Source organism: Cheilinus undulatus, linkage group 16 (genome assembly GCF_018320785.1).
Source record: "Cheilinus undulatus linkage group 16, ASM1832078v1, whole genome shotgun sequence".
In the NCBI taxonomy this organism is placed as follows: Eukaryota; Metazoa; Chordata; class Actinopteri; order Labriformes; family Labridae; genus Cheilinus; species Cheilinus undulatus.
Window position 1 is genome coordinate 10,487,864 of NC_054880.1, and position 27,843 is coordinate 10,515,706.

The 27,843-nt window shown below is 40.2% G+C and overlaps 1 protein-coding gene across 2 annotated transcripts in view; it reads left to right on the top strand.

The window, feature by feature from the left end:
* Positions 1-259: 259 nt before the first annotated feature.
* The window catches only part of pvrl2l (PVR cell adhesion molecule related 2 like), a 579,022-nt gene continuing 551,438 nt past the window's right edge, over positions 260-27,843 (top strand). For both annotated transcript variants that reach the window (XM_041809981.1, XM_041809980.1), the window contains exon 1: positions 260-678. In XM_041809981.1, the coding sequence (XP_041665915.1) occupies positions 591-678 (88 nt within the window). In that variant the 5' untranslated portion in view covers positions 260-590. The remainder of the gene's footprint in view (positions 679-27,843) is intronic.

Consider the following 27,843-nt stretch of genomic DNA (forward strand, 5'->3'; position numbering starts at 1 on the left):
TGCACTCCTAAACGAGCGGCAGGTGTCAGCAGAACACACCCAGATTCCTCCGCGCGCGCAGGTATGCCGTGTTTGTTTGCCTCCCTCTCTCTCCGTGTTTCACTATTACGGCTCGAGCCCTCTTGGTGACGCTCTGCTGACATCACTCTGATATTCCCCACTCAGCTCTCCACAGCTCACACACTCACACAGAGCTGCGCCGACTCTCCCCCTCTCTCTCTCTCTCACACACACACACTCTCCTCCGCTCCGTCCACACTTTGTTTCTCTCCGTCACACACTCACACACACGCAGGCACGCGGACGCACGAGCAGCCGCGGGCTACCTGTGCCACTGCGGCCGGCCCACACGGGGAGGGGTTTGACTCTTCGTGTCATTACCACAGTGAGAAGAAGAGAGACAGAAACTAAACACGGTCCACACAGACACTTCCACAGACTGGAGGATAACAGTAGCTCTAACTTGGCTGGTTTTTAACGCACGCGGTCTGAACTGATCTCGAAGTTTCCGCCCGGAGAAGGAATACTTTGGTGTCCCCACGCAGCGCGGTTGTGGATATTTACGTCCACCTTGTCTCCTGTTTACAAGAATGGCGAGAGATTACGCAGCACGCTGTCCGCTCTCTCCGCTCAGGAAGACTTGGCTGGTGGCGGCAGCGATCCTCCTTGCAGCTCAAGGTAAGACCCGATTCCACACCAGACCCCGTTCACGCTTCCTCCACTTCCACTCCGGCGCTCCCGGACTGCGTGTGGGCTAACCTGTGCACTTCCAGCCGCGCCTCCGTCGCCCTGGGAGTGCTGCGCCCCCCCCCACCTCCTCTCTCTGTCTGCCTGCTGTTGGTTTCACTGTCCGAGCTGTTATTAAAAGTTTATTATGGCTGCTCCCTGCTTGGAGACTCTGTACGCCATGACTACGCGAGGTGTGGCACTCCTCATTTGTGCTTTTTGTCCTAATTCCTCGCAGCTTCAGACGGCAGGTGACTGTTCAGGAAGGCTAATCCTCCCTGAGCCTTTACAAACCCTTCATCCTGCACGGCTGACCTGTAATCTGTGTTTACCTGGCTGCTGGAAAGTAACGTAGGGGGAAATGGGGCGCGTTTACAAAGCGCAGGTGTGATCACTGACATTAGAGGAATGTCAGGAATCGGTCTGCAGAGCAACAGTGTGCCTGGTGGGGAAACAAGGTCTCACGAGGAAATGAGATTTTTCTCTCAGCCCTCTACTCTTCAGGTGGCCCTCTAACAATGAGTGTGGAGAGCTCTTAATGAATAACCACTACTGTGAGACGCAGACAGGCTATAGGAGCAGCAGAGGAGGGAGCAAATCTCAGTGTTTCACCTCTGTGCTTACATTATGCATGAGTGCAGTATACAGCTGAGAGGAAACACAGCTAAGAGTGTGAAGAGCTTGACGGAGATGTTGAAATCCTCACTCAGAATTAACTGAAAAATAACAAGACCAGTCACACTTTATTTCTATGATGCATCTCAGTGCTTCACCTTGTAACCCATTAATTCATCCATCATGGCCTCACCTGTTGGATCTATTTCCAAAGCCCAGCATAGTGGAGCAGTCCTGAGCACCGGAGACCAGATATCCCAAGTCCAACATGAGAGTAGCATGCAAATAGATTGCTTTGCCTCCTAAAGTTGATTTGATTATTTTTCTGTGATGTTTTGCTTCTACAAGGTGAGAACATTAGGATATTTACAGGTTTTTGCTTTCTAGAAAGGATGTATGGTGTTGATAGAGATGTACAGATTGTAAAAATCAGGTCTGATGCTGATACCAGTGCCCACGGCAGTTACCAGTGCTAATGTATTTTTCATCACTTCTTTCGGTGTTATTCTAACCCAGGTGAATTAATCAGAAATTGAGCGTGCCTGCAGGAGTGACCTTGTGCCCTTCATAAAAAACAGTTAGTAGTAGCAGACATGAACGATTCTGCATCAGTGCAGAAGCAGATCGTAATCGATGCAGACACTCTGCTTGTGTATCTTATGAACTGAGAAGCTCACTTCTCCCCTTAACTCTAAATCCAAACCCTGAGTCTCAAAATGTGTGTTCCCGCAAAGTGTGGGGGCTGTCCAAATTCTCCTGAGAGTTGAGTTGAGGGGCGAGTTTGAGGACTTTATCTACCTTACCTTGGTACTGAGGGTTATCAGTCAAAGAAAGATGGTGGCGAATGCGGGGAAGAAATGGGGAAGAATTGTTAATAGAGATCTAAAAATGACAAAAACCACCCCGATGTCTTAGTCTAATGTTAAATGAATTATTTGCCTTTTTGTAGCATAACATTTACTTTAATTTTTACAATTGTAAGCTGGTAACCATGTGGTCTCGTTCTTCTTCTTCTTCCTCTAAATCGACAGATTATGCAGTTTTGGCACATTGCTGCCCCCTGCAGTCTGAAATCATAACTGCTATTAAGGGGTGTCCCGAGATGGCGCTTACACTCTGTTTTGAGGGGCAGGTTAAGACTGAGGGTGGAGCTTGATGGACACTGATGATGTTTATTTCTTGCATACCGGCGTAGCCTGTGATTCAGCACTTACTGTGAGCTGTCATTGTTCAGTCTGCATACATCAAACTTGATGTTGGATGAGATTCATGTCACACAGTGTAGCATGCCAGAACTTTATAAAACTCACTGTCTGTAGGAGGCCTAACCCCGAATTTCAATATACAGCGTGCGCGCCGCAGGTTTGGCGAGCGACCTTGCCCACTGGAAGCGAGTCTAGAGCACGGCGCCACGGCGCACAAGCCCTGATCAGCAGGAAGAGATCACGGGAGAACTGCGAGTTCACGCAGGAATAGTATGTCAACAGCAGAATATTTTACCTTTTGGGGTTAATTTATCATCCTTTCTGGTAAAAGTCCATGATATCATTGCTTCCGCCCTTGAGTGAGTAAATTAGGAAGTTAAAAGGTTAATGTTTGCTCAAAGGATGTGTGGTTTTATGCAAAATTCTTTGGCTAAATATCCCCAAAAATTAACTATTCCTCGTCACTGGCGCCATTGTAGCTCTGTGACCCACTGACCTCTCGGTGACCCTTTGCTTTCCCTGCAGGATGAGACGTGATGTTGATAAAGTGATGGGAGTCAGTGCATTGTGTTTTATTTTGAAAGAACCGGATGTTCTATGCTTGTGACTTCCATGGTTGGTGCTTTCTGAACGACTGTGAATTTACGAGGTTTGGCAGCGGCCGGTGCTGAAATAGACCTGAAGCGTATCTGAAACAAAGCGGAGCAGAGTGGCTCTCCAGGCACGCGCTGCTGCCGGTCTGGAGCGGCGGAAGTGCTCCCCAGTGCGATTTGCCGGCGTTCTGCGGCACACATGCTGTATATGGAAATTGGGGGTAACACTGCTATGTTTTATACTGCTGATACATTTGGCAGACATATTGGCTGTAAAGCTTGTGAGAAAATGTCCTATCTGCCAATCCTGATATTCTACTTTTATGGTAATATCAGCTGATAGAAATGTTGTGCCGATAATATTTTGCACCCCTCACTAAACAGATGAGTTTTGGGAAATTCAAAGGCAAGACAGAGCATTAAGTTTGTGGAGTTTGTGGAGTTTCAGCATGTTGGACATTCAGTTATTTCACTGGCATGAATGCAAATATGTTGTTGCCAAAGCAAACTAATGAAAACAAGCAATAATAATAATACATAAAAATATCTGAAAATTATGTTACCTCTTCCTAATTATGCACAATATATCAGTAAAATTTTGTGGAAAAAAATGTAATTATCCTAAATTTGCTTGCCTAATGAAGCACCAATCAGTCACAAATTGTTCATCCAAGTGTTTAAATTAGGCGTAAAAATTATGGCTGATACCAATGTTTAAAATGATAATTTATCCAGTTGCTCATACTGATGTTTTTCCATCACTTTATTTGTTATAACACTCTCACAGTGCCAACATCTTCACTCATGTCTGTCAGACAGGTCACATCTTCTGTCCAGTGTATGAGCTTCTCTTTAATTCAGCTTAGATGAACCAGATACCAGCACTAAGATGACAGGACACAACAAATAAACATTATCTGCTAATATCTGTTCATGCAGCTTTATCTGCACATGCCTGATGTGCAGATTAAGGGCTGGTGTCAGATGAGAATGATGTTAAACTGATGCATCAGTGCATCCTCAGTATAAATGACATCTCAGTCTCAGTAGCTCCTCGTGTGGCTCTGCTGCTCAGGAGGATCTGACAGTCTGATTGCAGGCAGACGAGGAGAAAAGTGGACTTCATTCTCTTCTCTCTAAGTTTCCACTTCTGTGATGCTCTTTTCAGTGTCTAATCTCTAGTTGCTGAGTTGGCACATTGTTAATATATGCCTCTCTGTTTGGGGTTTTTACTCTCATTATTTCAGATAATGGCTATATCATCACTTTTTGGGGGAAATAATCCTTTATAATCTGTCATTTTGCTGTGCTCAGTTTTTAAATAGACGTGCTAAAGTAAACTAGATGGAGCAGCAGTGAAGGTAGGAGAGTCAAAGCTGAATCAATAATCAATAATCAATGTTAAACACTCATTTCTTATTTTGCAATTGTAATTTCTGCTTATTCCTTCTAATGTGCAGATCATCAACAAGCCACTACAGTCTGATTGTATCCTCAGGTAATATCCTATGAATATTTAATGCAAGCAAAATGAAAGTACACACTCTATCAATGTGATAAGAAAACTTTAAGGTATAAAAGTCCCTTCTTTATGCAAGTTTAGCTATTTAAATTTCAGGTAAATAAGATGAAGTAGTCTGGAGTTCCTCTACCATGTTAAGTCGACTTAGGGGAGTATTTTCACCATGTTTACTCTCTATACCATCTGTTTACTCAGGCTCTATATAGATCATTAATGTTGGTCTCTTTTTTAGACTATCTCTGCTGCTTCAACTGCTTCCCTCACTCAGCATTTAACCTTTTGTTTCTACCTCACATTTTCAGTCGTACCACTTGAATAGCTTCACAGTCCTTGAGGAACAAAAACAAAAACTAAGAGTCTTAAAAGTTGTTTTAGGCTCAACGATAGACTAATAAAGGCAGCAGTGTCAGTAAAGAAATGACTGAGGCTGTAACTGTCCATACATTATCTAGGCCTGCCCACAGAAATAGCTTAGCCCCTGAAGAGCCCCGTGACCGAGCCCTCCCCAGATGTGATTTATTGATATCAACATGTGTGTTGGATCAGTAGATATAGCGATAGTGTCCTGGCTTACATTACCCTCCCTTTATGGAACTGAAGCGTTCGTTATCAAGCTATTTATGGATTCAAAAGTCCCCTTGTAAGCTGCCACAGTTTGTTATCCTTTGGCACAGGTCATGGCATGGCAATGAAGTCTGACACTGCTAACTAAAAGGTTGAGTTCAGGTGGCCTGCTCACATTTTCAAAAAAGCTTGTACCTTTTTAAGAAACATGTGGTTTACATTTTGAAACAGGCTAAATTTCACTGAAAATGTTATATTGAAATGAAGGTTGAATGTAAAATAAGGTTATGATCGCAATAACGGACAGTGTTTTTGCTGAGCTTTATGGGCCCAGAAAGGTTTTCCTAACTTTATAGGTGGCTTTGGTGAGGCGTATTGTCTCTTGACTGCCTCGTTTGTGTTGTTTGATGAAAGCTGAAACTTTTTCCAGTCTGTCTTGTATCATTAGCAGCAGTCAGAGCACACCACAGTCAACATGCAGAGTCTGTTGACTGTGGAGACTCAGCTGCAGTCACAGATACACCAGCGTGATGCTTGAGGCAGACGCTCAACGTGTCAAGTGAATTTACGCTATTAGCAGCACTTCTCCCCTGTCCGTATCAATGTTGTGGCCGTGTATACAGTCCTTCGACATGGTGAGCTTTGGTTTAATAAGAAATTACTCTCATCAACATGTACACCAGGGGTTCCAAACCTTTTTTCCCTATATCGAAGAAAAGTCGAGTGCCCTGCAAGACCCACCTGAACAAAGGTGATTCATCCTCGTCAAAAAAGGTCGACAAATTATTCTTTCCAATAGATGTCTGTATGAACAATTAGGACTCTACGTTAGAAACCAACAGATCTTGTTTGAAGTGGTGACATTTAAGTAGCAGCCTAAGTTTTCATGTAAAGCAGATACAGAAACATGCAGCTCTACCTGTTCTCCCTCCACTTTTCCTCCTCCTACTCTCTGAGTCGCTGTCAGAGGGCTCAGTGTGACGAAAACAGGAGGGGGTTCAGATTTAAAATCAGAAAATGGCTTTAAGATTCAGATTAGAAGAAAATATAAGAGTTGGATTAAAAATCTAAAAAAATATTAACACTTTATGGGGAACAGAGCCAAATGAAATAGAATTAGGGGCAAAATCTCCTTCGTTTTAGTCTTTGATGCTATCATAGTGACTGATATGAACCCAAGCCTGGAGAGAGTAAAATGTCCTGATTTGGTTGAAGATAACTTTACACAAAGGTAATTTTAGGTCTTGAGTGGTGTACAGACATTAAAGTTGAATAATTACAGTAAAAAGTAAAGAGCCTTTTTAGGTTTTGCCCCAGACAGGTATCCCACATTGCCGATTAAACTTAAAACTAACACTAAAACTAATGAAAATGAAACTAAAATGGAGCATTTTTGCAAAATAAAAACTAAAGTAACAAACCAGCTGTAAGAACTAATTAAAACTAAACAGAAATTTAAAACAAAAGATAAAAACTAAATAGAAATGAAAACTAATAAAAAATTCAAAACAATTATAACATGGTCCCAACACACCCAACAGTGACATTATTGACTACTTAACCTTATCCAAAACTAATAAAGGTTATGAAACATTTTCACCAGGAATAAAATAAACCTTATATTTTTATATTTCTATATCTGCCAATGTAACTGACACACGTATCGACAGTCTGTACCCTCCTGCTGATACCAGTCAGGCTCTAAACTGTAAACTCTCTGCAAAGTGATGCAAGCACAATGCAAGACACTCAAGTCAAACTTTGAGAGATAAAAACTCATAAGTGTGTGCCGGGTTATTTGATTAGAGGGAACTTTAAAGCTCACTATATACATGGTAGTTGTTGAGCTCATCACCTCTTACATGAAGGCTGTTTTGATTTTAATAAAGTTTGAAAGGTTTCTGATACACAAGAAAGAAGGCAACATGATGACCTCTGTCTGAACTCACTAATGCAGACATTAAGCTGAAATGCTGAGCAAATATGACGCCATAAACAAGAAGAAGTATGTATGAAACTGGGTGTGATTGCTATGGGAACACGACACATCCCCATGAAAGCACTGATGGATGTGGAGATAACAACCAGCTCTGTTAACATCATGAACTAAAATGCACTGCTGAGTTAAGCAGACGTGTTCATACTCCCAGCAGAAACACTTCTCTGTGTCTATTTCCCAACAGGGACCAACAACCAAAACTCAGAGCAGCAGGCAGTCAGGCTACACTGATCGGCATAAAAAATCCCTGCAGCGCCGCTCCGTCTGCATGAATCCGTCACCTGGGTCTACCTGTAGTTTCATCTGTCAGAGCCGTCCCCAGAATTGTCAGCATACGGGGCAGAAGAAGACGGGTCATTATGAGGCGAGGAGATGTGTCGTCGCCTCAGAGACGTGACTCAGATCAAAGAAAAGTCAGGCCGAGATATTTCACGTCTTTGGAGGCTGTTTTAGCATCTGTTGCACGATATGTGACAAAGTCCGCTGTGGTTTAGAGGCAGCAGGAAGATTTCACCTTGATTGAAATCTGCTTTGTTATGATTATGATGTTCTCCCTTTTTTTTGTTCCTCTGTAAGTCACAAGAAGAGGAAACCCTGAGTGTAGCAGAGCCGCGGTGCAGCTCAGGTCGGTGTGAGGATGACAGATACTCAGCTGAGACTCTGCTACAACAGGCCTGTATTGTTAAAAAGCTGTCAGCCTGTCTTCACTATATCCCCACAGGTTATGAATTAATTTGGGCGTGCAACAACACAACTGTCTTCATGGAGGGAAAACTTCCATGCTCATATTTTTATTATTTAGTACGAGAGGAGCTGAAGCTCAGTGCAAATGTAGGAGCTGCTTTTCCTAGATTTCTTTCTTTTATTAAGTAGTTTTAGGAGGAAAGAGTTCAACATGTTTGCAAAGTCTGCCTTATCCTAGATCAGTGGTTCCTGTGGTTGGGGTCAGGACCTCCTGTGGGGTTGTGGAAGGTACATTTTTATTTAATAGGATTCAAAAGTTGTACTACCAGAACCTGCAACAGGTCAATAATAAGCTCTGTTTACTTTGTGTATACTCTGGGGGAGTCTGCGCCCAATTGAAACCCATTAAAAACACAATATTTAATATTACAGCCATCGCAGTAAAAACATGCATTTTACAATATCAGGCCTTTATTCTGGAGTCACTGCTTCACTACAGTTTCTCCTGTCTTCACCAAATGCCTTTTTCATATCTAGCATGAGAGGGAAGTGCACATTTTTTCATGGTTTCCTGTGGGGTTACTGTTGTAACAAATTTTTGTGTTCAAACATAACAATTTTTTTTGCACTAAAAGCGGCATAGAAAGGGTCATTGATATTTGAGATTTATTATCAGATCTTAATTTAAAAATAAAAACAAATAAAGAAAGGATTTTTAATGCATAGTTTATTTTTATTTCTATTTATGTATGGCATCCATTTTTATCCATGTTCAGTCTATTAAAATCTTAAATAAAAAATGCAGAAAATCAAATACTTTTATTAACATGTTCCAGGCAGTGATAATCCCCCTCAAGGAAATTCCATTTGCATGTATTGTGAGTTTGAGTTCCGTGTTTTCCACACAACAAACATCAGGGTTTTGCTTTTACACTTCACATTTAAAACGTGAATTCCTTAAAAGTTATCAGTATTTGTATTTATGTTCAGGTCTGAGCTTTATTTAAAAAAAAAAACACACAAAAAAAGGATATTCTTTTAATTGTATAATAGTTTTGTTACTGTTTGTGTATGGTGTCCGTTTTTGCCCTAAAAAGTCAAAATTTATTAAAATCTTAAAAAACAAAACAAAACAACAAAAGCATAAAAATTAAAGCTGTTGCTCATAGTCAACATCTGCAAGACTTCAATATTTCCCTTCTGGGAAATTCAGTTTGCATGTAATATATGAAATATATACAAATATATGGGTTTTGCTCTTAAAATTACATTTAAACGGTTAAAATTCCCAAGTTTAAATATTATTTTGATCAGATTTGATATTGATTAAAAATTAGCATGAAAAGAAGTTGAAAAGCACATATTTTTAAAATGTTATTGTTATTTATGGATAGCAACTGAACAGCACTCTTAGATTTAGAATATAGAGATGACAAACTAAAATTTTAACAAAATTAGTTTGCTGAAAAAGTCTCTTTGTGTTATTGTTAACCTTAAATTACAATCGCATCGACCAGGGGTTATTATGTGTCAGTGAGTCATTTTGTACCTGCACTCCTGCATTTATGCTGATGGGTAGCAGTGTAAAAATACTGTATGTCACAGAAATAAACCCTGAAGTTAACCTGTGTCAATGTAGCTCTAATTTAAATAAAAATCTCAATCACGAGTGCTCAGCTGACCTAGGTGTTAAATCACTCCCTGTAGGCTGGCGACACAGGTTCAAGTCCAGCCTGTGGCTCCTTTGTCTCTCCCACATTCTCTCATATCTGTTCCTGAGTCTATCTTTTTCCCCGCTTCTTTAAATAAAGACAGCATATAAAACCTAATATATATATTTATTTTTTAAATCTTTATTGTAAGGTAGCTCTCTTTGCATTTTCTGATTGACAAATTGAAAAACTGGTAAGAATTGCCCCAAAATGTTGAAATATACTAAATGTATTTTGAAATTCAACATAATTTAATGTTAAATGTAAAGTTAAAACTGCAGTTAGATTTATTTAATTTCAGTTGTTAATTGGATATTTGGATATTTATTCATCAGGCATCCGTAGACTGACTAGAAAATGTTCTTTACCTTGTCCGAGGTAAAGCCTGCAGACTCGTGGACGGTGAGTAATCTGGAGTCATGATATCCACACCAGAGCCCTCTCAGACTTGATTATTTGACATCAGTGGCCTTAAACTCTCTCACTCTCAGCAATAACACGCCTCTGCGTCCATGAATCAGTGGGAGAGAGATAAAGATTGTTCCTGTGTGTTTTAAACTGTGCCAAAAACGACAGTGTACACTAGAACAACCCCAACTGTCGACTTCACTTAGTTCTCTGAGAACTTTTCAAACAAACTTTCCTCTCAGACTGCTGACACAGCAGAAACGGCAGGAACTTTAAGAAAGGTGTGATGGCGTGCTGATCAAGTGTAACACATTAACTTTAAGTCTTCAGAGGATGAGGTAGTTCCATTCAATTCAATAATATATGGGTATTTATTTATAAGCCGATTAGAGAAGCACTCGTCTCACTTACAGTTTCCCAAGTTTGATAACAAAAATGCTGACTGTGTTCGTCACACTTAGGGATGAATTGTTTGGACTTTTTCAATCCATATATCAATATCTGAGCTATGGAGGATTTTAGCATGCAGTATCAACTCAAACAAGTATAAAATTAATGCAAATTAGTAAAAAATGATCCTCACCTTTAGAATTTTTTTTCAACACAACAACAGAGCCTTTACTCAGTTCTTAGTTGAAACATCTTTGGCAGTGATTACAGCCTCAAGTCTTTTTTGAATATGACACAATGGGCTTTGCACACCTGGATTTGGGGATTTTCTGCCATTCTTTGGAAATCCTCTCAAGCTTAGTCAGGCTGGATGGGGACCATCAGTGGACAGCACTTTTCAGGTCCCTCCAGAGATGTTTGACAGGGTTCAATTCAGGGCTCTGGCTGGGCCACTCTGGGACATTCACAGAGCCGCCTCTAAGCCACTCCTGTGTTGTCTTGGCTGTTTGCTTAGGGTCATTGTTATGCTGGAAGGTGAACCCTCAGATATGTCTTTGCTCCATTCAGCAACACTGACCAGTCTCCCAGTGTACCAGTGTTTCCTATACCTAATTCGCATTGTTTGGCTGTTATAACAGAATGAATTTCAGGAGGGAAATCAACATTTCTAATGGAGGTTAATGCGCCAAATGTCCGAGTGTGTTGTGTGCCTGTGATAAATGTCATTGGTTTGTGGTATAACAGGGCGGGGCTTAGTGATAGGTGAATGCCTTAATGAAGGCAGTAAATAAAACAGAGTGCATCATAAAAAGATCAGGTTTTAAAATCAAAATAAATAAATTATAGAGCCGCAAAGCATGAAATGAAAAGTATTTTGAGGTGAACATAATACGGATAAAGGAAAGTTTAAAAAGTGGGAAAGCTCTGGGGAATAAAAGGTTTAAAGAAGAGACTTAAAGCAGATCACTGACTTATCCGACCTGATTTCCTCGGGGGTCAAACAGTGAAACTTCAGCCGTGAAGTTAAACAGTAGCATTTTAACCTTCAGTAAAGCCGAGCTGAGAGGATATCATTCCCCGGCAATGATAATTAAGTCACTTCAGCCCCCCCCCCCACTTTCCCTCTCCTGTGTGCGTCTCTATGGGCCCGATCCTGCGCTGAAATGTCAATGATGATGAGCCCCCTCGACAGCTCGCTGGAGACGAGGAGCTGATTAGCTTATCAGTTGGAGAGCAGGCGGCCGATGATTATCGCCCTCACTGCGGCGCCGCCTGATTATCGAGAGCTCTTATTAATGACTCATCGTCTGAGCTGTGTTGCTGTTTGTTGTTTGCATATTTGTTTAGCCTGCGGCAGAGCTCCGAAACCCTCTGAATTCACCTGCCTTTGTTGGCCTTTATTGACATAGCAAGCAAAAGAAAAGTTGCAAAGTTGTGCAGAAATCACAGATTTAAGCATATGCAGCTTCTACTTGAAGAAATATCCAATTATTCAGCTGTAATTATAAAGCACACAGAGCTAATAAACAAGCACAGAGTTCAAATGGATCATCTATCCTCAGCCTGTTGTGTGTGGCCTTTGGGGTAAAAAGCACAATTATTAGAATTTTTCTCTTCCCAGGATATTTTACTTGATTAATTATTGGAAAAAGCCCACAGGCTGAAAATCTTCCATTATTTTGAAAGAAAAGGGCAGTTTGAATAAAAATGCCTGTAATTTTCTCCATTTAACCAACAGATTTCCCCTCTTTGCATAAATCCTTTTTTAACCCTGACCCCTGGGTGGAAAATGATTCGAAGCCTTCATGTGTTTTATCAAGGGGTGTGTGTCGCAGAGGTCCGAGCCCCGCGGGGCCTGACGGCTGCTGGACTAAATGTCAAGGAGTGCGTCTCGTGAGAAGTGATCTCGTAAGAGAGGGAGTTATCGGTGCCTTTAGAGCTGATCATTGGTATGATCACCGCGTTAAAATGTCAGTGACGTTAAGTTGCAGCAAGCAAGAAATCCTGTTTGAATGTGACTCTACTTTTCTGATGCAGATAGAAAATTTACTCTCTAGAAGGTGGTGGATATTGATGAGTACACCAGTCAATACATCTTTGCAATTAGGGCTGTCATAATGTCAGATTTTATATGAATCTAGTAGGAAAAAATCCATGTATTTTTTAATGTGATAAAAAAACAAACCCAAAATAACTGCCAATAAGACTGGTACTTACTGTGATTTCACAGGTTATTAGAGGTCCCCAGGTTATACCAGTGACATCTAAATAGATTTTTGATGTGACCTGGATCGTAGTAAAATTTGACTACTTAAAGGAAATGCCTTAGTTTATGCCAGGGTTGCCAGGACTGTGGTTTCCCATGGCATTGGGCTACTTTCAACATACAGGGGGAGAATTTCTTGTCTGCAGGTTGTTGTATTTCATATCCAAAGCAGAATAAACAACTTTATTTACTTTAAAATACAACTAAATCAACCAGCAGAGAAGCAGGAAAACAGAGAACACATGGCACACAACCAAAGATCCGCTGTGCCACACTGACACACAGACATACACGCCACACACAGAAGCAGGACGCCTGCATGCACACAAGCATGGTGTGGCAGAGGTTTTACTGGCTTATTTTGAATTGGGCTTGGTTATGGGCTAGTTTTTATCGGCCACTGGGCTGGATTTGTCACCCAGACCTGGCAACCCTGGTTTAAGCAAAGCACTCTTAGCTAGTCAAAATGCATACAGTCAAGACACAAAGCAGCACATATTTAAAGTTTTTGATGGTGGATCTTTTGAAATATGACAGTGAGGAGTTTTATTCAGTCTGCAGTGAAACAAAAAGAAGCTTCTAGTCTGTGTGCCACCATGATCAGAGGTGCAGTATTCTGAACTTTGAGGGATGTTTTTTAAAAATTAGAGAAGAGGATTAGGGCCACTGAAAAAAACATTTTTGAGACACAATTTCTTTTTACCTGTAAGAAAAAAGTCAGAATTCTGGGATTAATCTCAGAATTCTGACTTTTATGTCAGAATAGAAAAAACAGTGCATCTCAAAAAAAACAAACAACAAACAAAAAACAAATAAAATACTCTTCCATAAAAATCCACTGGGGAAAAAAAAAACAAAAAAAAAACAAAACCCATCAGGGATATTTCTGGAGACGGGACAAGCTGGGGATGGGTCTCTTTAAACTGGGACTGTCCTAGGAAACTGGGGACATCTTGTAACCCTAGAGAAGCACAGTGCGAGAATAACAAAGGCAGAGTTACGATAGCTAAACAAGCTAGCAAAGTGCTGGAAATGAGTGTTACGCAGTCACATTTAAAGCTCATAAAGGAGAGGAAATCTTCAAATAAAAAACAAAAGTAGCAGCATCTGTGTTTTTGAAGTGCTTTTGGGCATTATTGATCTTTGAAGTAACAGAGATTTTATCACTTTGAAACACACAGCTTCAAAATTTAAAAGTTCACCAAAAGTAACAAGAGCAAAAGTAAAACGGGGGCAGAGCTAGCAGAGGAGTTATGTTTGCTAGAAAGCCCACTAAGTGTTAGCATTGAGTGTTTTAGCATCACATTTAAAGGAAAGAAAACGTAAACTTACAGAAACAACAAAAAAGGAGCAGAATTATATTAAAAATGAAAGCTTTTGGTTGAAGATATGTTGCAGTTTTTCTGCAGTCTAATATTGATTAGCAGCAGAAAATGTAGTGTTTCTAAAAACGTGGTATTGAAAATCTTGAAGCACAAAGAATTTTGGCAGCCTATTGTACAATTTCTAGCTACCCAGTAAATAGATGTGGTTTTTTTTCTCACAAAAATGAACATAATAGAAGCAAAATGACAGAAACCAGAAACTACTGTGAGCAGAGAATCACTCAGTGTTAGCAGAGAGGCTAAAGCTAGCACAATGTCTACATTCACAAGCTTCACAACCACATTTTATGGATTAATAGAAGGAAAAAATGTGAACAAAAACATTAAATGTAACACAGTTATTACTATGATTGTAAAATAAGGTGTTTTTTTTCCTCCTAGTATTCAGCAAACATGACAAAGAGTAGCTGCTAGCTTAGCATTCGCTAACATTAGCATAGCTTGTTTTTGAGTGCCTAGCTTAGTTTTAGGTCCAGATTTCCTCTGTCTACAGAGTTTAGCCATCACAGTATCAAAGCATTCATATCAGGTCCATACCAGGTTGGAAGTACAGAGCTATTTATTAATGGTCATCTAAATTTATAGCAGTTTAATAACTTGGTATTCGTAGATTCTCAGCAGAAACCAATTGTATCGGCAGATGTAGCGTTAGATGTAGCGTGTCACGTTTTAATTTTGGTTGGGTGCTTTTTAATCAGAAACTTTGCCAACTGTCGCCTATTCATTATGCATTTCTAAAAAAAAGTGCTTTGAAGGCATGAAAAAAGTCATAAAAAGTGCATTAAGATGAGAAAAAGCTGTGGTGAAGAGCAACAATAACTCATCCATGCTAAATGAGACGATGCCTATTTAATGAAATCATGAAATAAAGATTTAGCTTCCTAATGTGAGAGCAGCGGCATTATTAAAAAAAACATGCCGCTGTCATGCGGGGGACCAGAAATGAGCCGCTCTGGGTCCTGACCTGCAGTTTAAGGCACGTCGGGCTGGGACTCAAATGTCAATGGCTCTTCCTGGTGAGGCATGGGGCGATAATCATCCCCTCGAGAGCCGAGCGCTGATGCTCACTGAGAGCTTATTAATGACTCACACCAACACAAACTGCACTAATGCTGCCGGCTGGTAGTGTTTAGGCACATTTGTTTGTCATTGTCTGGGCTGTCGGGTTTATTGTGGCGATTCTCGCCCAAAAACAGCACAAAATGACATCCCCTCGCTGTGAGAGGATGACTTTCTCTGCCCGTCTTTAGTCCTCATTTACTGACAGACTTGTGCATGATGTTGCATCACATTTACTGGGATGTTTGTCTGCATTAATGTTTGAGTTTGACTCCTTTTGAATCTTCAGCCTTTGGGTGTCTTATTGATCACGGATTAAAATGTTTATAACTTTCCACAATCCATTGTGGGCCGATGAATGATGCACTTTGTGTTGCAGGGTCTTGCATAATGCTGTTTGTTTGTTTTCTCAACACTCACAGAACAGACACGTGCCATAGAGGACTTTTTGAATAAAAGCAGTGATTTAAGTTCAGAAAGGGAAGCCTCTGACATGAAGTCACCGTAAGAAAATAAAAGTCGACCTTGAGAATTTATCTACCATCTGTCTCAGTCCAGAGCTCACTGCACCTCATGTTAACTTCAGTCATTTTATCTCTGAATAAAGGAAAGTCAATCTAATGAAAATGATGAACTTTAGCTTTATTCTCTTTCATGAGTCTGCTCTGATGTTTTCAATGTCAGCTGATTCATGTCAAGTTCTGCCTGTCATTTTTTATGTGTTGCTCAAGTTTGCCTTCAACTTGATGTTTTACGTTTTTTGGTTATGTTATATCTGATATGTGATTGGGAGGAGAGAGTTATTAATGTTCTAAAACATGAAGGTTTCACACAACCTTTATCCCACTAAAACTGAACTAGTCCTTTACTTTCACCACCCTTGGTTGTAACAAGTTACTACTGCTCGTTTGTACTGCTGTGCGTTTGATGCTGATTCCTAGCCACCACTGAGTAACAAAAGAAGAAGAAATCAGCTACAGCACTAATGTTGCATCTCTTAAGAACTGATCTCTTACCTGAACATTGTTTAGTAAAGGACCTGAGTCCACATCCGGGACGTTTTAGCACCGGCAGTGCTCACAACCTCATCCTCAGTAGGGATGAGTTTCAAAATCCGGTATCAACATTGAATAAATGTTCTGTCTGTCTCATTAATTATGAGCCAATCACAGCAGCAATACAAAATGAGGTTGTGTGCATGTGCATCTTTTGTAGTAATCTGTGCTCAGTAGGCAAACACTGCTATTGTTCATGAATGGTGGAGCTTGTTGGTGGATAAAACATGCCGTGGTCGGACGGGAGAAGAGCGAAAATGACTTCTCCACCAAGAGAGGCTTCAGTGCTGCTTTAGGTCATTATCTAATAATAAATGTGGTCCAGTTCTGATGAAACTAGGGCTGAATGGTTTGGGGAAATAATCTAATTGCAACTTTTTCCCCAATATTGCAAATGCAATTTAATTTGCAATCATTTTTCTAATTCCTCATCTTATGTATTTCTCAACAAACAACTAAGCAATTACTCATTCTATTACAGTCACAATGTTTGGTAGATTAGTCTAAGGCTTTACAATTCTGAAAAAAAGATATAATTTCAATTGTTTTAACTCACTGCAAATCTCATTTTTAAGAAGGCAAACATACAAAAAAGAGGACAGTAGATATTTTGCAAACTATTCTTGAAAGAAATTGCCCTTTGAATGTTTGAATCATGCATAAAGCGCCTCAAAAATGTATTAAACTGGTATTTTGACACATTTTAGGCTACAGAAATATTCTGCTTTGTGATTTGAAAATTGCAGTCAGATTTATTGCGATTTAATCTAATTTTTGATTAACTGCCTAGTCCTGCATAAAACTGCTGTTATACTATAGCAACATCCAAGCTACACCTTTTGCAGTGATGGCTGCCCTCTCCCTGTACAACTAAACCCCGCCCACGTCTACCACCTCATTCTCTTCAAATGATGCTCATTGGTTAGATCTGTTTCCAGAAATGGCACAGTCATTTCATATGGGAGCTCTGCAAGATGGATTTGCCCGATGACAGAGATGGAGTCTGGCCGGTCCTGGCTTTGCAAGGTTACTGATAGAGGGTCAGAGAGTACAGAGCGTTCAGTCTTTCAGGATCTTTACAGATGTAGTCGAAGCTCAGACCTCTACAAATGTCTGTGTGATTCACATCAGCACTAATAAACAGTGTTTTTCCACTCAGCAGGCAAAAAGCTTTGGTTTCTAGCTACTGTAGCTGCTCATATAAATGCACATTTGTTTAGTTTTTTCACTATAATGTTAAAATGTGTTTAAAGGACAACTACAAAAAGCAGGTTCTAATACTGATATTTGAAGCTCTTTTAGCACACTTCACTTCACAACTGGAGATAACCAGGGTTGAATCTGTAGATTAAAGATTATTACAGGGACATAGTTGGAAGAGTATTTATTTTCTGGCTGGAGACAGGACAGTTATTTTGACGACAGATGCAAAAGGTCGATAAATGTTGAGGTAAAAGTCAAGAAGTCATCAGAGAATTCAATAAGCGAGCTGAAAACTCTGGTATGAAACAGTGGCAGATTCTTCTTCTGCACTGAACAACATAGTTTGATGCTCTTCAAAAATTGCAGTACTCTTTGTAAGAGGTGGAGGTTGCAGCTTGGCTGGTCGCTCTCAGAAATTGGGAGCATGTTGTCATGGATACAGCTGTAGCATATGAGTCAATTTCACCTCCTTTGTTCTGCAGCCATTGTGTTTTTGTCTTTGTGTGGACCTGTAAAGGAGGCTGGATGTAATTAGGGGGAGAGGTTGGACTCTGGGTTGCTGGTAGAAGCTCCATCAGTCCGGCTCGCTCAGGGTCCAGGAAGCAGGTTTTCATTCATCACTCTGCCTGCCAAGAACCTGCTAGCATGTGCGTGTACACCCTGTCAGCGTTTTAATTTCCTTTTTTAATTCCACTTCTGAGGGAAACAGGTTACTAAGCAAATTCCAGCTCACATTTCTACAAATAAACCGTATCATGGCTAACACCTTGGCATCCCTCAGTGATTCTTCAGCAAACAGGTGTCAGTGGGAAGAGGGATTATAGAGCGTGGAAATAGGAACGGGGCCATGAATCACAATGGAGCTGATCCAGGAGCGGTCTGTGGACTGTTTTTCAGCTGTCAGGGTCCAGTTGTCTCTCCCTGCATTATGACTTCCTCTGCAGATCTCTCTCAAATGCACACGAACACACCAGGGTTGCCATTATACCAGGTATTTAAACTTTAATGCAAAATAAAAATCTAATTACAAAGAAACCAGTTTTTAACCTCAGATGTTTCTAAAGCTCCTGTGTGGAGCTTTTATTTGATTATGAAACTGACTGACATTAGTGCTGATTTTATAAGGCTGCAAAAGCCAAGGTCATCATTATAGAATAATCTATCTATAGTAGTAATCTAAAGTTGTTTTAGTGTCTGGAGCTGCTGATGTTAAGATAAACTGCAGGATGATTTAATTTATTTCTGGCATTAGAAAAAGAGCTGAGATTCTTTATCAGCATCACTTCGTCCTCACAACACTAAGTCCCACTGGAGTGAAATTCTTAGACAACATGGCGACTCTGTGAGCTCATAGCCAGACATCATAATGATAGCAATAACATGGAGCAAGCCTGCTGAAGCTACCGCTGGTCTCTGATCGCCGTAATCACATAATCAATACTTGGTTTTATTTCAGGCACTGTTAGTACTGCTGTTTATTAATCCTCTATTGTCACAGAAACTGTGACACTGTTTTATACAGATGGAAAGCAAAAGTCAGTTTTATAAATGAAAATGGGCTTACTGGAAAGTGAATCCAGAATATCATATGAAAATCAAAGTTTAGAATATTGTTTTATTTGACTTTATTAGTGATTTTCAAATAGGCAAGGTTCAACGTCCGACAAGGTGTCCAATTATCAGGGATTAATGGAGGATGCTGCGCATCAGACACTTCCCTCTGCGAAGTCCATTAACCCCTGATACCTGACACCTGGAAGGGCGTTAACCTGCTTATACCATGGTCACTTTCCAAAGAAAATAGTTAATAAAACCACTAGTTTATCATTTGATACGTTTTGCAACAAAATAGAAAGTTTTACTAAAGCAACAATCCTTTCCCCTAGCGACACCTGAGGGCTTGACTAATAACTGGAATAGATATTGCAATCCCCTAATGTTCTTAAGGAATGTGTGGTTCTGAACTCCAGTAAATAGGATGGGCCATAGATACGAAGTCACAGCGGAGAAAAAAACTAGTCCGCTCAGTGCACTTTCTTAACAGATTCATCGATAAAAAGGCATGAAGACGAGGGAGACGAGTCATCTGTGATCAGACTATTAACCTGCATGTTAACATGAAGCCATCTAATAGAAAGCTTAGTTTTAGCAGACCAGCTGTTTAAATGAACACAATAAAACCTCCTGCTGCACAACGAGGTCACAGAGGTGAAAGGAGCTGTCCACGCCCTGCAGTGCTGATTCCCTGTTAGAGATATGTTGATCAGATATTATCATGGCGGTTTATCAGAAGCGTTTCCTTTGGTTCTACATAGAAATACTGGCTTCTTTTCTTTTTTTTTTTTTTAAGTCATTTAAATCTTTTGGAAATAGTTTATAGGAATTAGAACAGGAGGGAAGTGAGTTCTTTGGCGACACTAACCTCTCAGAGTTAAGGTGAGCCTGGAAACAAGTCATATGAAGAAAATAGGAGATAAGAACCTGGAGTTTGTCATATTTATGTCAGTTAAGTGACAGTTGGTGCCGCTACTTAGGCTGGTGATGCTGCACTCCCTGCTTAGAATATCTGACTGCATCAGGTTGCTATGGTTACCCCTATCATCTAACAGCTGCTGTGCATTAATTTGCAACAGTGTAATGATTTTTTGACCAGAACTACTTGTGAAGTTCCATCGATGTTCATGTATCAGAAGTTAATGGAACATCCGGAGCCAATCAGAATCGAGTATTCACCAAGACCATGGTATACCACATTTTAATTTATACTAGGCCTCTTCTGTTATTCTCTATAATTAAGACAAGCTGCTGTAGTGAATTCAGTGAAGGACATTGTGATTTATTGTGATACGTATCGTGAAACTGTAGGAAATACCCAACCCTTCTACTCAGCAGATGAGACATTAGGAGAGGCTGCTAGCCGAGCTTCCGCTTACTTCGGTGTGCTTTCTCAACGCTGACATGGTTTTAGGTTAGAAATCCTCCTGTGTACTGATTTAAGAGACCAAAGTAACAATCATATCAAATCAAAATAATCTGAAATAAGCCTGTTAAATGTCCACATTCTTTATTCCACAATCATATTTTTAGAATTAGGATAATGATAACAACATTGGAACAAATTCATAGAAGTAATATTTAAAATCACGTTTTTTTTAAGATCTGAAAAGTGAAAGTTTCTGAAAGTATCAGCGTATGAAATATTTGACAACCTTCATACAGATCAATGTGGCCACCCTCCCTCGTTTGACTTTTCCTGCCATGCAGAGTAAAGAAAACGTCCCAGCAGCCTTTCTTCTATGCCTCCATTCTTCCTCGGTCTTATTCTTTCTCTCTCATTCTTTTTCAGGCGGCCTGGCGGGCTGCCGCTCCGTGGTGGCTCTTGAGCGGGGACCTTTTGTTGCTACAGCTTTTGGTGGAATTAAAAAGGGTGCCAGTATACTCCCCTCCCCTCCCCTTCTCCTCTTCTTTTCCTCCCTCCATCCACTCTTCTGGGCCTCATTGTTTGGAAAGAGGGAGCTAGAGGGGGAAAGAGGGAGGGAGATTCAGAAGTGTGAAATGTTTAGACAAGCACCCCTGCTCCGTCTCCGTGTCTGTCCTCGGCATGCGGCGTCCGTCCTCTCCTCTGGCTCTCTGTTTCCTCTCGGCACATAATCGGGTGCTGACAGAATGGAAATTGGTTACAGCGTGGACGCGTGAGTGCAGCTGTGTGTCAGGCTGTGACGTTAGTGCGTGACATTTCCTCACTGCACCCATGTGGACAATTAATAACCCCCACACTAACACTGTTTATTCTTGTGTCATTATGAAGCAGTTAGAGGGGATTTAAGGTGAGAGAGGGAAGTCCAGACTCCATTCTGAATCACAAAGATCTGACCATATCAGCCATCATAACTCTTGCTTAAAGAATCTCTGCTGCATCAGAGCTATCTGAAGTCAATAGTAAATTACAGCTCAGAATGATGATAGATGGCTTAATTAGCTCTAACTGTTAAAAGTCATTTATTGGCCTCAGTAGAAACAAACCCAGAGTTAATTAAGCTTTGTTTTACTTTAGAGATAGCTCTCCAGACTCTTTAAAGGTCAATCAGTTACTGAGGGATGTAACATAACAACAGGATTAAACAATTAAAATCACTATATGAAAAGCTATTATTTCAGCCAGCACAGGGCGCTATCTGCAATGGCATGAAAAATCGTGATGAGAAATCATAACCCGAACCTGATACTGCAACTGTATCACAAGCTTCTATGTCCCAGCAAGCCCCGAGACAGTCTTTATCCTTAAGACTTTAGTTATTATGAAAAACGTGTTTTATCTTCCTTGGAGTAAAGACTTCCTCTTGAACTTGTCTTTTAAAGTATCATATCGGAGAGATTTGTGCCAGAAAACAGTAAATTTAATCCCGGCATCTATCTTGCGGCTCTGGCACAGTGCCCGGCATCTGCGCTCCCTTCAGAAACATTCTTTAATCTGAGAGGATCGTATTTCGTGAGTGGGCGTGGCTTCATTCAAGCGACACAGCCACATCATCCCAGAGCAGATTTTACTGCCTCATTTTCATGATGTTAAAGCTTAAGTTTATAAAGTTAAAGATGTTTTTCATGACTGAAATTTGGCCTGCTGGTTCATAACACAGAGGTGTGTCATACAAAAGTATTAAATAGAGACTTTTTTTTTTAATCAATTCAGACGGACTTTAAAAATAATGTATTTTTTCTTGTTAAATGTACTCTGATCATGTCCGATGAGCTGTGAGATATTTGTGAGAGTCTCTAAAATCACTGTCAAACATTTCTGCAATGATGATGGTTTGTTATTGACTGATTTTGGCTGCCACTTTGTTCTGCTTTCTTCTGTGGCATAGCTAGTTAACCAGTAGTTGGCTAAATCAGTGGTTCCCACAGTGAGGGTGAGGAGCCCCAGGGGGGACACTGAAAGGGGGATGCTTAAAAAATGATAATAATCTGATTTAAAGTGGTAAATGTTTTATATTAATGTGAAAAAAAAAATGTTACAATGGGTTAAATTTTTAAAAAAACACAATTATTAAGTGAGATTTGTGCTGAAATGTAAGTAAAATGTACAAAATTACCTGACATGTAAATTAGTACAACATCATACACTTAAACCACCACCAGAGATGGAGGGGTCTCTTGTCTCTGCAGTTATTTTACGGGTCACATGCTGAAAAGTTTGCCATAATAATATAGAAGAGCTAAATTATCATGGCTTTCAAACAGTTGTCTCTTTCATTGGGTTTAAGCAAAACATTTCTATTGTTAATCTAGATTAATTACCTTTTTTGTTGCATTGTGAAATTGTACATGCATTTAAAACTGCTTTTTGATTAATTTTGGATTTTTGTATGATCTTAAACTAAGGGTAGTTGACTTCCTGTTTGAATACAGGTCATCATGAACTTCAACACAGAAAAAGGAACTTGTAATGGATTTAAAAGGAAAATAACAGCATTGTGAAAGAGTGAAATGCTTGATAACACAGGGTGGAGATGACCTTTGGGACCTTAAGGATAGGGCTGGGCAACTAAATGAAAATTAGATCAAAAGATAACGTGGCCTGCTGAAATTTTCAAATCACAAAAGGTGCAATATTTCTTTGACCTGAAATTTGTGCCAAAATACCATTTTAAAACTTTTTTTTTGCAGCAGAGATGTTGTGCTGGACATATCATGCAATCATTTAGGTGCCATTTTTTAGAATAGCCTAAAAAAATTCTACCTTGTTAATTTTTGTACTTTTTTCTTATTAAATAGAAGAATGACAAAAACCCTGCAATGCAATAATTCAAATCCAATTTGCAAAACGAGTCAAAATCATCAGAATTAGACTCTTTTTCAAGAATTGTTCAGCCCTTGTTCAGGAATAAAAGAAGTTAAGGAATAATCGCATATCAATTGGGGAAAAAAAAATGCAATTTGATTATTTCCCAAAATCAATCAGCCCTACTAAGGAGCAGGTGGTCTTACTTTACATGGTTGCTGGGAGACGCTGCAGTGACTTAACCAAAGTGTGCTGAGAAGGATGCTAAAGAATACTATTAATGTCTTTAAAAAAAAGATAGTTCACCAAACATTGACCTCCCTCATATGCATCTGATGTTATGAGGATGAAATGTGCTGAATCCTCACACAGCTTGAGAGAGAGTACATGACTGCTACATTTACAACAAAGGCTGTTTTGTTGTATTGCATTATATTTGATAGTTTAAGTTCCTATTTTATGCATTTTTGTGCTAAAGGATGTATGCGATGGTCTTTAAAAAAAAACCTTATCATGCTTATAAATGGAGCTTCTTTACAACCATGCATAGATGAGAGGGATCTGTGCTTGCATCACTCTTAACTCACGTTGTTTTAATGGGCTAGATTAGAGTGGATAGGAGCCACCATTAAATCTCCTTACTGCAGCATCAGTCCCATCTTGTCCATGAGATCCTTTAGAAAGTGAAAGCTCTCTTAGTGCTCGGGGTGCTCAGGTCAAACAAGCCAGCAAGATTAAAAAAAGCCAATTTCCTGTCCTGGTTCAAGTGCAAGAACTAGAAAGGCCAGGGCATTGTCAATTGTCTTCAAAATGTCTGTGCAGCTATTCCTGGACCCGCTCTCTTTAGCGGTAGATTTTCACTACCAGGCAAGGAAAGAAGTTGTATATACTCAGCTTTACTTTTCTTCTTTCTGTTGATTATTTTAACCCTGAAAACTTCATCACTTTCTATACTTCCTTATATAAGCAGCTCTACTTGAATTTCATAATTTAACTCAAAGTAAAGAAACGAAGAAACCAACACCTCACTGAGGTAATGCAAATAGAATGAGGAAAGTAAAGAGAGAGCATCGATTTTTCTGCTCCTCTGTCCATAAATAACCCTCCTGCTCTTGTCTGAGACTGTTAGCAACAAGTTGTGGAGGTCAGCAGCCAGCATAGAGAGAAAGACAGAGACAGAGAGAAATATTCAAAGAAAGAAAGACAGAGACAGAGAGAAATACTCAAAGAGAGAGAGAAAGACAGGGAGGATAATCGATGTACTTACAGAGCACTTTTCTTGTCTTCTGACCACTCAGTGCTTTTCTATTCTCCACGTCATTCACTCATTCACACACATCTGTCTCTGACTGTAGGGATGCTGTGTGAATGCAAACTACTCCCATTCACACTCATTCAAACACTGGACTGTGGGCTGCAGGAGCAGAGAGGTAGAGGGAAAGACAGACAGAGAGAGATACAAAGAGAAGGAGAGAAACATTTACTAGGCAAGGAATAGACAGAGAGAGACAAAGAGATGGAGAGAGTGGCAGAGAAAGATGGACAAAAGAGAGACAAATGAGTAAAAGACAGAGAGAAAATAAGAGGAAGACGGCCGAGAAGGACATAGAGATGGAATGAGAGACAGACAGAGAGAGAAAGAGAAAAAAAACAAAGGGACAAAAACATTCCTAAATCCCCATGTTCATAAGGAACAGGTATAAATGAAGACCACTGACCTTGACTCTGACTTTCTACCTCCAAAATCTCATCAGATCATCCTTGAATCTGAGTGGACATTTGTCCCAAAATGTAAGAAAATCTGCCAAACGGATCTTGAGATGCATTTATGCACGGGTTAAAGACGATCCCTTCAAGCAGTTCATAGATTTTACATTCACGATAGTCAAGGATGAACATGAGACCATATAGCTCTGATCTTTGAGCCCCTTAATCTCATCGTATCATCCTTACTTCAGAGTGGATATTTGTGCAAACACTGAAGAAAAGCCCTTGGAGATATCATGTTAACAAGCAAGGGATGTACATAAAGCTCTGTGACCTTTACCATGAGTTTTTTTACCTTCCAAACCCGATCGGATAATCCCTGAGTCAGAGTGGACATTTTCTCAAGATTCAAGAAAATTAATCGAAGCATTCTGGGCATTTAACGTAGACAAGCAATGGATGAACAAGTGGCCCAATAACCTTGATCTTTGAACTCCCAAATCTCATGAAAACATCCTTACTTCTGAGTGGACATCTGTCCCAATTTTTAAGACAATCCCTCAAAGAATTTTTGAGAGAGAGCCTTCACAAGAATCACCCAGGTGGATGTTCGTTTGTACTGACGATTGGAAACCAAACACCTCTGGCCTCGGCGATTCTCAGTGAGGAGGCAAAAAAAAAAAAAAAAAAAAAGAAACAGAAAATTGACAGGCAGAGCGAAACCAAGAAAAGATGGAGACCATAAGACTGAAAGAGATGGAAAAAGAAAAAGTTGAATAAAAGAGAGAGACAGAGAAAAATAAATCAAAGGCAGAGACAGTTATAAAGAGAGAGATGAAATGAAAGAGAAAGAAAAAGTCAGAAGAAAGTGATGAGAAATCGAGAGTTTGTGTTGTTGAAATCAAACAGAGTTTAGGATGAGGATCTGTCCCTCTGGCTCTTCTGTCCCCTCTGCTTCTGCGCCGTCTTCATGATTTTTGCTTTCACTCTGAGTGTACAAACGTGTGCGTTTGTGTCGATGACGATCGTCCTCATCGACCGCGTCCTCTCTGACAGTTTTGTTTCTCATTTGCATAACTCAAGCGAACATCTCTCCTCACCGTGTTCACATCCGCTTCTGTTCACAACGCTGCATATTTCCATGCGAGTCACACACGCATTAGAAGAGAAAACCGTTGTCATTTAGAGTTACGGCCCATTCACGGCTGCGTCTGTGTTCTCTACGTTTCCCCACAATTATCCTGCAATGCTTGCCATGTGTAATTAGATCACTTTTTTCTCCTCTTTAATACACGGGCTCTGCTTTTATTTCAAACCTGGCTTTAAATGAATGCCTCTCCTGGCAAACAAAGCAGCCGCATGTTTGAACAGACATGGATGTGACAATTAAGTGTGTCGGGCTGCTTGTTTTCAGACGATTGTTTCCTGGCAGAGAGGAGCGTGTCTCTCCTCGCGGTGTCAAGTGGCTGACAGGGAACAGGATGGTAAAGTGTCGTCTACATTCTTATAAACAATGAGACATGGGATCCTGTTTGGCCTTGGACAGAGATAATGATGTGGGGTTTTTTCTTCTCGCTTTTTTTGTCCAATGAGGAGTCACAGAATGTGGCGACTGAGTAGAAAAACTCAACTCTGACAGATTTGAACAATTCATAAATTAGGCCAGAAGATGCTGCAATTACTGGTGCTTTTATATGCACAAAAACTACTGAAGATTCCCAAGTTTGAGCAGGTGTGAACACTAACGGACAACGTTTTCACCTTCCTTTAACCAGAATCTCTTCTGTAAGCCCTCCATTAATTGTTTTACTTTCTCCAAATGATGCCAACCCCTTTTGGGTGCAAATATTCCTTCTAAATGAATGGAAGTAAATGGGAAAGCCAGTCTTTAGTGATTTAAAAGCTCAAAATATGAAAACTGTACTGCATAATAGACAAAATCCAACGGCCAGCAGTCTGAAGATGAAATTGCTGACTTTTCTAAAAGAAACTGACTGAAAAAGCAAAAAAGACTGACGGGCATTAATATTTTATTACCATAAAGTTAGGCAAAATTGATAGTTTCATCCTGGGACCCCAAACTGACATTGTCAGAGACCAGAGGGTGGTTAAAGTGTACAATGTTGCATGAAGCATCACGTACCAATTTACATTTAAGATAAGAGTTTTTGTACACCTAACTTTCATTAGGGCACAAATCTCAATAACTCTGGTTTTACTTCAAATTTGACTCATTTTAAGGGCATTTTTGTCTTTTGTGCTATTTTGCCTCTATTGGGTTAGAACAGCTGAAGAGAGACAGGAAACCCAGAGATAGTTAGTGGGGAAGGCATGCACCAACCATGACCAAGAATTGGTCCGTCAAGGATTACAGCGTCCACCCATGGGCCCCTGCTCCAACAACCTAGCCAAACCAGCACCCAAGGATATACCACTTTGAATCTTTTATTTTTGGAAGCATCCTGCGACCCTCTAGGGGTCCTGACTCCCACTTTGGGAATAACTGTTCTAACCTACAGCCCTACAGCTAATACACTGTCAGGGCTTGTTTTCACCCAAATGTGGGCATGGCCACACTAGAGCGCAGGAAGTGACCCTATGTCAAGTCTGTGTAGGTTCTTCGTCATCCAGGTCATGGTTATCCTCTTCTCAAAAAGGCTTCTTCAGTTCAGAACTGACATATGCTTTTGGAGAAGAGGTGAAACGTCTTCAAGAACTTGGAACCTGTCCAGCTGCCGCTTGATCAGCCTTGGATATGTCAAGTCTTACCAGCAGAGGTGGAAAAAGTACATGACTGACTTTTACAGAAGTAAAAGTACTTTTTTTGTCCCTATTCGTTTTAATTCATTTTTCTTGACATTTTGTTTTTGAGTTTTACAGTATGACAGAGATGCTCATCTGGCAACCTCATAGCTAGGCGATGCATACTGATGAAGAACATGCACTGTGCATCCTTCAGGGATGAAAA